At 35.5% G+C, this 9736-nt stretch overlaps 1 protein-coding gene across 2 annotated transcripts; it reads left to right on the top strand.

Moving 5' to 3' along the window:
* The first annotated feature begins 920 nt into the window (after window positions 1-920).
* On the top strand, window positions 921-5422 carry LOC112710444 (protein Brevis radix-like 2). 2 transcript variants are annotated; one of them, XM_025762652.3, is made up of 6 exons: window positions 921-1392; window positions 2037-2197; window positions 2443-2819; window positions 4054-4189; window positions 4425-4822; window positions 4995-5422. In XM_025762652.3, the coding sequence occupies exons 2-6, from the start codon at window positions 2078-2080 to the stop codon at window positions 5071-5073; spliced, it is 1110 nt and encodes a 369-aa protein (XP_025618437.1). In that variant the 5' UTR covers window positions 921-1392; window positions 2037-2077; the 3' UTR covers window positions 5074-5422. The 2 variants fall into 2 exon arrangements, with proteins under 2 accessions (XP_025618437.1, XP_025618439.1); XM_025762654.3 differs by having other exon boundaries at window positions 1211-1392; window positions 2398-2819.
* Window positions 5423-9736: the final 4314 nt, after the last annotated feature.

The following is a 9736-nucleotide window of genomic DNA, read 5'->3' as shown; positions in this document are numbered from 1 at the left end:
CATGTATCTCGTTTACAGTGTAAACGAGATACGCATCTATCTCGTTTACACAATAAACGATATATATATATATATATATCTCGTTTACACTTTAAACGAAATTTCATTGTATGTATTTCGTTTATAATATAAACGAAATATAACTGAAAAATATAAATTGATAAATATTTTTAAAATTATTTATTTCGATAATTAATGTTTTTATTTTATTTATTTAAATAAAAACTCCGTAAACAAGCGCAGTCTTAGAAACTAAATAATACACCCTTAGAAAAGTCGCTAGAGTTACTCCCGAAGCCCAAGCCATAGTATAATTAGGCTTAGTTTGGTAAAGCTTTTGCTTTTTAAAAGTAGCTTATGAAAGCTGTCTTTTAAAAGACAGCTTTTTAAAAGCTGCAGCACTTACGTTTGGTAAAATCAAATTAAAAATGGCTTTTAATAAGTACAAGCACCATAATTGTGTTTGGTAAAACAGCTTTTAAAAGTTGAAAAAATTATAATAAACATGTTTATAACAAAAAATAATAGATCTACTGAAAAAATACAAAATTAACGCAAAAAAAATAATATAAATAGATAGAAGTTCATACCTAATATGTGATAGAGATGTATTTGTGTTGAAATTTGTGAAGATTAGGTTGAAAAATAAAAAATATATGTAGATTGTGTTAAATTTTATGAAGGTTAGGAAGAGAAGTTAGAAATATATAAAGATTTTAATGGCAATATAATAGCGGGAAATATGTGCGGGAAAATGAAAAAAATTTGGTAAGCACAAGCCAGTTTTGAAAAGCTCCCTCCTAGGTGCTTTCAAAAGCATCCCTAACTTTTAAAAGCCGCGAGCACAAACACTTGAACTTTTTAATTTACCAAACGCAAAATGACGTGCTTGTGCTTTACCAAACCCAGCCTTATTCTTTCCTCTCTGTTTGTGTGTGCTGTAAACAAAGCACATCATAAACTTCACGCCGCTACGCTCTCATTTTCACCTTTTCCCTGTGTTTTAAATTATTCGCTCTCTTCTGAAGCGTTCCATCGGAGACAAACAAAAGAAACGAATACGGTGCCACACGCACGCCCCCACCCTCCCCTTTACCTTTAACTCTCTCTCTCTTTCTTCTTTAAAAAAAAAAAAAGAAAATAGAAAAAACCAGTAATCCATTAATGAGTCTCTATGTCTATATATAATGCAGACACACCATAACACGTTACATTACACACAGCACTCGCATAGTCATACTTAATAGTACTCTCCAAATCCAAACCTCTAACGACACCTCACTCTGCCAAACTTCACTGTAACTCATTACACACCAAACCAACTAAGATCAACACAACTTATTATTATTGTTATTATTAAATTAGCGTTGAAGCTCAAATCTCTCAAATGGGGTGAGTCATTTATGTATTTGTGTTTCTATTATTTCCGCTTTATGTTTGTTACTCGTGCTTCTTGTTTTCTAACTTGCACGCCATGTGTTTGTTTTTTTGTTTAGTTCTGTCGAGAGTTAAGACAGAGAGTCAGAGAGAGAATCAAAGTTTTTACTTCAGTCATTAAAATAATTTGAAATAAATTAAGAAATATTTTATTTTATTTTATTTTGCTTAAAGCTTTTTGATCCAAAATCTCGCCTTGAAACGTGTATTTACATCTAACTATGCCTAACGTTCACTTCTCTCTCTCTCTCTCTCTCTCTCTCTCTCTCTCTCTGACTTGTGATTTAGTATCTCATTCTTCATAGGATTACCTCTATTTTTTCTTCATCTGTTCTTTGGGTTGTTTTTTTTTGTTTATAAATTATACACACTGTCTTGTTAGCTGGATTTGAAAACATAGTTCTTGTTGTGCAGAGCAGCACATTTGATCCAATGGAGATTTCGTTATTTTTTGTTTTTGTTTTTTAAATTTAGTTGATTGAAAAAGTTGGCCCCAGATCTTTAATTTGTATATGATTGTTGAAAAGTGCCATCATTTCCCCCCATTAATAAGATAGGGGTTGGTAGTGATAACTTGGGTTAACTTTTTTTCCTTTTAGAGTTGAGAATCAAGTGAAGGAGGAAATCAGCAAAAAAAAAAATGTTAACTTGCATAGCATGTTCCAAGCAACTCAACAATGGATCTCTTCACCAACCAGAAGATGAAGAAGCTGTTCATACACCAAGCACGAAGCAAGCCATCAAGGCTCTCACTGCCCAGGTACAAATTCTAAAAGCCAGCTCTTAAAATTATGCATTCCTTCATGTTTTTTGATTCTACTCAATAAGACTAATATAATAGAATTATAATTTCTCAATTTCATCGTTATTGAATTATTGAAGCCTGAAAGAAAACAAATCATGGAATGAGAGAGAAGAAAAAAAAGACTCATTTTTGTTTTCTTATTTTGTTTCTCTCAGAGTGCAACCATTGTGAAAAAAGAGATGTAAATTTGGTTTTTGCAGATCAAGGACATGGCAGTGAAGGCTTCTGGAGCATATAAGAATTGCAAGCCTTGTTCCGGATCTTCAAATGGTAACAGGAAAGGGAATTATGCTGATTCCGATATGGGTTCGGATTCAGCGAGGTTTCACTGGGCCTACCGAAGAACGGGTAGCTCCAATTCAACCCCAAGGATGTGGGGGAAGGAAATGGAAGCCAGGTTGAAAGGGCTTTCGAGTGGGGAAGGGACGCCGGCATCGGTTAGTGGACGGACTGAGTCAGTGGTGTTCATGGAGGAGGATGAGCCTAAAGAATGGGTTGCACAAGTGGAGCCCGGTGTGCTCATTACTTTTGTTTCATTGCCTCAGGGTGGGAACGATCTGAAGCGGATACGGTTCAGGTAACTACCCTTTATCTTGTTTTGTATGTTGTGACAATTGAACAAGGTTCCAATTTGCTTTTGAGTTGTGTAAATGTGTGATCACATGTAGCTAGCTTTTTCCTGTGTGTGGCTTTGTCCTTTGTGATTTGAACCTTTCTCTTATTTGATCTGGCATTTAAGTACATGTTTTGTATGAGAGTGATCACATGCTTTTTGTTGAGCCTTGATATTCTAGATTGGCAGGATCTATGTTGTTTGTGTTGTGCCTCTTTGGAGGACCTCACCTTTGTTCTATTGTCAGTAGCTCATGCTTGTGTGGTGGTACAAGAATTGGGGCAAAAGCAAAATGAACTTTTAATCCTAGCCTGGTGATTAAAATGCACTCCCTCCTCTCAGCCCAAAAAAAGAAGAAAAAAAGAAAAGAAAGAAAAAGAAAAAGAAAAAGAAAAGATAAAGAACCTGTTCTATGCAGAAAAAAAAGCAGAAATACAAGAAACTCTTTTTATGGAGAAAAAACACTGTTTATTATTAATAAAGAGAATTTAAATTTAAGTTTACAAGACAAGAATCAGGAAAGGTTACTAGAATGGTCTATTCAATCATTAATAATAGTTCATGAACATGTGTCTTTTTTATTTTTTTGCATGAGTTAATGAAAACTCCTTCATTTGGCGTGTTGGTTAGGCCATCAAAAATATAACTTTCTATTCCATAACATTTTTTATTGGTGCAATTGTCTTGTGTCTGTTTGATCCACTTTTGTAGCAATTCCCCTGCTGTTTATGAGACCAGCCGGGGATCCATTTCTCTTATTGGAGTCTCTAAAATATATGATTATTTAACCATTATAATTATAATTGTAGATTAACTTTCAAGTATTAGTTGGTAATTAGATTGGCGACAATCAAATGTTTCCCGTGTGTGGATGTAGTAGTCTATTTTTTTGATTGGTGAGAACTATAAAAGGTCTTGCCTGTGGGCTGTGGTTCTGTTCATGCCAGAACACTTCACCTATGAATGCCTTGAACTATTTACTTCTTTTCTTAGATAATTCATAATTGTTACAATGGGTTTAACCTTCACGTTTGTCTTTGCATGTACATCAATCATCTAATCCCTCAAATTTGTCATTCTGCCATTTCTTGTTTCTATTTTTCTATGGTCATTGTAAGAGCTTGATGTCAGATTTTGTTTTCTTTTTTGAAAAGCCTATTGAAGACAGTTCTAATAGTCGGTTTATGTGTGTGATCAGTCGTGAGATGTTCAATAAATGGCAAGCTCAGAGGTGGTGGACGGAAAACTACGACAAGGTCATGGAGTTATACAATGTTCAAAGGTTCAATCAACAAGCTGTTCCTCTTCCAACCCCACCTAGATCCGAAGATGAGGTGTGCACATAAACCTTTTGTAAATTGATGTCAAGAATTTAAGCCTAGTTAGGAACCTGGCTCTTCAATGATTTAGAAGTATGTTAACATTGGATTATAACTTAGTGTATAACAATGTATTGTATTTTGCACTTGAGTGCATGAGCGGTTCACTTAGAATCTTCTATTTTAACTAATTTGCTAATAATGATATAGCATTTTGTTCGGTGTTAGAAACTTTCCTTTTTTATTTCAGCAAAGTTCAAGGATTGAATCTGTGAGGGACAGCCCAGTCACTCCTCCTCTCAGCAAGGAGCCGCTGCCTAGTCATTTTCACCACCCAATTGGAATGGGGTACTCTTCTTCTGATTCGCTGGATCACCACCATACGCAACCTCGCCCTTGCTATGAAACTAGCTGTCTAGCCTCAACACCTAAACTTTCCGACATTACTGCAAATAAAACTGAAAGATCATCCCTGGATGCTTCAGCAAGGACAAGTTCACTGGGAGAGGGAGACCACTCAGGTGAGCTCTCAAACAGCAATGCCAGTGATATGGAAACTGAATGGGTTGAACAAGATGAACCGGGAGTATACATCACTATCAGAGCACTGCCAGGCGGAGCCAGAGAACTTCGGCGAGTACGGTTCAGGTAATGATAAATGTTACTCGGAAAATAAATTACTTTTAATGCAAGTTGTGTGAAAACTCTGTCCTTCCTTGATTTTGGACAATCATCTCAATTTCGGCAATTGGATATGTTGTTTCACCAATTAATCATGCTCACTTAATTCATAATTTTCTTTGCGCATTCTTCTATGCAGCCGAGAGAGGTTCGGAGAGATGCATGCTAGATTATGGTGGGAGGAGAACCGCGCCAGGATACAAGAACAATACTTATGATCATGACTATACAAGAAGATCCCTTCACACAGATATCTGCTTCAGCAGGCTAACTGGGTGTTGCAACTTGAAAAGCTTCATAGTGATGTGCATTCTAGTTTGAGTTCCCTTCTTTCCAGTGGATAATTTGGCAGTAACTACAACTTTCAGACTTTGGAGTTTATCTGTGGCAGATATAGTGAAACCTTAGTTTATAGTTATAGCTAAAACCTGTTAACACCAATGTCTTGTAATTGAGAATTGTCTAATGTTTTACATCTTGTATGAATTTTGAAATATTCCAAGGTAATGTTTATTAGGATGATATTTAAAGTGATAACTTGGTGAAACAGAAAATATTGCACAAAAACTGAAACTTGTTCTTTGGGTTAAACTACTGTTAGTATCTAAAATTTGTTTGACTTTACCTAAGCTGACTTGAGTTAGGGAAATACATGTTTAAGAAAGCAAATGTAGAACATGTATTTCCCTTATTCTTCCATCTAAATTTTAATGGACATGCATATACTATATTTTTGGTGTCTAAAACTCCCATAAGGGGAGAGAAGAAGCAAATCAGAGGATTACATTAGCATCAATGTTAAGAACATTAATAAGTTGTTGTGACGGTTTTAGCCACACAGCTTCATTAAAGCTTCTTGCTCCAGAGTGAGCTAGCCAATCTGCGACTTTGTTGGCTTCCCTTGGAATCCACTCAAAGTGCACAGTCCAAGGTTGTAGGAGAAGTTCCTGAATCTTGATAAGAATATCTGTCTCTTGATTGGTTAGGTGAGACTGGTTTCTTGAGTAGAAAAAAACACATCTAAGTAATCAGTTTCGCAGATGTGGTCCTTAATGCCGCACTCTCAAACTAAGACTAGACCCCTCCAAAGAGAGAAAAGCTCACAGCCGAAAATATTCCAACAAGGAAGGGTCCCCAAGCATCTCATAATCCAACCTTCCTTTGAATTTCTGATAACACAACCAAATCTAGCTACATTTTGACGAGTTACAATGATGGCATCACAATTCAATTTAAAGTAATTACCTCGAGAAGGTTCCCACTTAACCCGTTGTTTAGGAGGAATAAAATTCAACTTTAAGTTGCTATTAGACCATGTCTTCAACTCATTAGCAGTGTGGCGAGAAAGAATCGCTACCTTGTAGATTCACCGTCTGCAATTTGAAGACCTTTGATCATTTTAAAAAATCAGAGATCGAACTAAAACGTGCTAAGAATTTCAAGGACCATTTTAAGCATTATTTATTTATTTATTTTTATTGAAGATAGGAAGACTCAAACCTACAACCTCTTGGATGAGTACGAGAATATTGTTGTTATTTGAGCTATAGCTTCATAGTAAGCATTATCTATTATTGTTGTTAAAATAAGATTTTACGAGTTAAACCCCAAAATGGTCCTTGAGATTGGCGTCGTGCACTAAAATCGTCCTTGAGATTTCAATTGCACTAACTACGTCCTTGAGATTGAGAAAAGTGAACCATATTAGTCCCTGACTTATTTTCCATTCACGACGTGATATGACACGTGTCACTCCATGATTTGGCTACGTGTAATGATATGATGATGTGGTGACCAGTGACATGTGACATGCTGATGTGGATTGTTGTGCCACGTGTCACAATGTTATTTACCCACGTGTCTGTTTGTGCCACGTATCGCAACAGTATTCGTCCACGTGTCGTCCATTATGTCATCATTGTATTGCACTAAATTAGTCTCTCACTTTGCATTAAGTGACTCATTTTAGTCCCTGAAATTGAATGTCGTGCACCAAACTAGTCTCTTTACCAATTTTTTCTCATTTTTTTAGTTTAAAATTTTCAATATCTTAGATGCACTCATTTCATTTCTATTTTTTTATATATCGTTTAAATATGAGTGCTTTCATAAAAAGTTTTAAGATTTTGATTTTAATTATATAATTTTTTAATAATTTAACATTGGTAAATTTTGTAATATGTAAGTATATTATTATAAAAAAATAATTATATGATTGATTAGACACATTTTTTCATAAAAAAACATGTGTTTTTAACAAGAAATCAATAATTAAAATAAACATCTTTTTTTGTTCTTATGAAATACACGTTTTCGTTATGTGTAAATGAGCTAGATTAAAGGCACTTCAAGCACCCTCACTATCATCTTCGACCTCTGCAGTCTAGACGAAAGAGGTCGAAGATGGTAATGAGGGAAGCTTGAAATGCCTTCACATCAACTTCAGAACGGCGGTTAGAGGTATCTGCAAGAGAAAAATATTTTATAAAAGCACTAAAAGAGGTTGGAGATGGTAATGAAGGTACTTGAAATGCCTTCGCGGCTTCACGTCAACTCCAAGTCAGCGGTTAAGGTATTTGCAAGAGAAAAAATATTTTATAAAAGCACTTTTATTTGATTAACATGTGAAAAAATAGAATTGAAATTAATGCATTCAAAAATATTGAGAATTTTAAATTTATAGAAAACTATAAGTCGGCCTAAACCCAAAATGTGCCACTGTCACATTCAGAAGTACCTTGATGCAGACGGATGCATCAGCTCTAACCATTGGCATGATGAAGGCCAAGATCACATGATAATCAAGACTCCTGTGATCGCTCGAGATCGACGTGGCCAGACAAGTTTGAGGTCCGTTGTACCGTTTTATCTCCCAAATACCCTTGCGCTGGCGAAGTCTGATCCTAATCAACCATGTGCACCCCGTTCCCAAATTCAGTACACTTCCCAAGGTACTTGCAATAATCGGACTCCACCACTTTGTACAGTACTCCGCGTCGAATGCTATACGTCTTCACGCTTGACACAACCTCCTCTTTATCCTAAAACTGCTGACCAATCTGAAACTCTGAAAGACCTCCGGTACCCTGGATATCTCTGGCACCAAATCCAGTGGGTTCCCCAGGAACACCCTCCTGTCTCATGGCATCCAAGTCCAAGGATGAAAAGTACGGAGGGTACTGCTGAGTCCTAGATCTAGAACCACCGCCAGCCCTAACTGGATTACTCGTTGTAATGTCATCATCAATATCATCAACAATGATGTCCGGCTCCACATCATCAGCGTCATCATCATCCGGCAATGCATCATCCATACCAGCCGGTGTCCCACACTGTAAGAAAATCGATATCCTATCAACGATACCAACCTCTCCGCCACCACTGCGGTTGAGATCAGCGGCGAACAACGGGAAGGCCATAGGCTCGTCCTGAGGTGCAATCACAAGCACGGATGAAAATGCACCAACAGTTCTCGAACTAGAAGCCGGTTCGAACCTCCTGAGCTAGAAACCACATCAACCAGCTTTGCCAACAGCTCAGGTGTCCTGACATCGGAAAACTGTCGACGACAATAGAGCAGGACCTCCAAATCCTCGTCACTCCCTATGACGAACAAATCGTACTTCACGTCATCTCGCAGCACTGAGATCGGAATGCGATAGAATAACTTCTCAATCCGTTTCACGACTTGCCGCCTAAGTTTCTGTATTATAGAATTCAGGAAGTCATTAAAGCTCGTTGTAGGTCTTATAAAAATACTGAGGGATCCTTATCAGTGAACTTCACGTCAGAGCGTATTTTTTTCTTAATGGACCCTCTGCAATGCACCAAAACTAAAAAACTCTCCTCACTAGCCATTGTGTTTCACTCTAATAAGAGAAATTCACGTTCACATCATACTTATACACGTTTGGGACCTCATAATTCGAAACAACTAACTTCGAATTATATATATAATTCGAATCAGCTAGATTCGAACTACATTTTGAATTTTTTTCCTTATAATTCGACTCAATATGATTCAAACTACCCTAACTCAACCTGCCTGCATAATTCGAATGAGCTAGATTTGAACTACCTAGGACTTAACGCATGCATAATTCGAGTTGACCAAATTCGAATTACACTTCCCTATTAATTCGAATTGATATGATTCGAGTTACATCTAGTTTTCTAATTCAAAATAGTTTAATTCAAATTACATAAAAATATGCTTTTTGGTGATTTATATTACGTTTTCTACTTTCATAGAATCCTGTAATTTTTTCAATCATTTAATTTAATATTGTGCTTTGCCCTTATTTTTATACATAAATTTTCTTTTATGAATGCATATGCATAACATTTATGTGTGGAACGTATATACTTTCCTCTTAGATATATTTTTTTATCATTATTATATTTTAAGTAGTCTTCATTGTTAAAAGAATCTAGAAAATGATTTTTCAATAAGAAAAGATGATTCTATAAATAAGATAATCAAGATGATGATTTTTTATTAGAGGAAGATAATTGACAAGTCTTTGTAATAAGAACTTCAATAAAAAAAAAAATTCATATATACTAATTTATAGCAAATTTGAGGTCAATATCTTTTATAAAAGTAAAAAAAAAGTAATTAAGAATGCAAAAATAAATATAGTTATATTGTTGTTCTTTTCCTTGTTTTCATTAAATTTTTCTCTACATAATTGAATATGCTAATGTTATAGTTTTTTTTAATTTCTCTTTTTTTATGGCCTAAAAAATTATAATACATATTACGTTCTTTTTTAAATCTCATCTAATGAGTTTGAAATAAATATGGAGGTGTTATATAATATGTCTTTGAGAATTTTAAGTTCTCATCTTTTTTTTTTTCGAATTATGGCACATTGGGTA

This window comes from Arachis hypogaea, chromosome 9 (assembly GCF_003086295.3).
Source record: "Arachis hypogaea cultivar Tifrunner chromosome 9, arahy.Tifrunner.gnm2.J5K5, whole genome shotgun sequence".
Lineage (NCBI taxonomy): Eukaryota > Viridiplantae > Streptophyta > Magnoliopsida > Fabales > Fabaceae > Arachis > Arachis hypogaea.
This window is presented reverse-complemented; position numbering and strand designations above follow the sequence as displayed.

Bases quoted from the DNA above. Each gene is read 5' to 3' on its own strand.
- LOC112710444 (XM_025762652.3), top strand. From the start codon at position 2,078: ATGTTAACTTGCATAGCATGTTCCAAGCAACTCAACAATGGATCTCTT. The intron at 4,190-4,424 runs GTGTGCACATAA...TTTTTATTTCAG, and splicing joins CACCTAGATCCGAAGATGAG to CAAAGTTCAAGGATTGAATC. The intron at 4,823-4,994 runs GTAATGATAAAT...TCTTCTATGCAG, and splicing joins CTTCGGCGAGTACGGTTCAG to CCGAGAGAGGTTCGGAGAGA.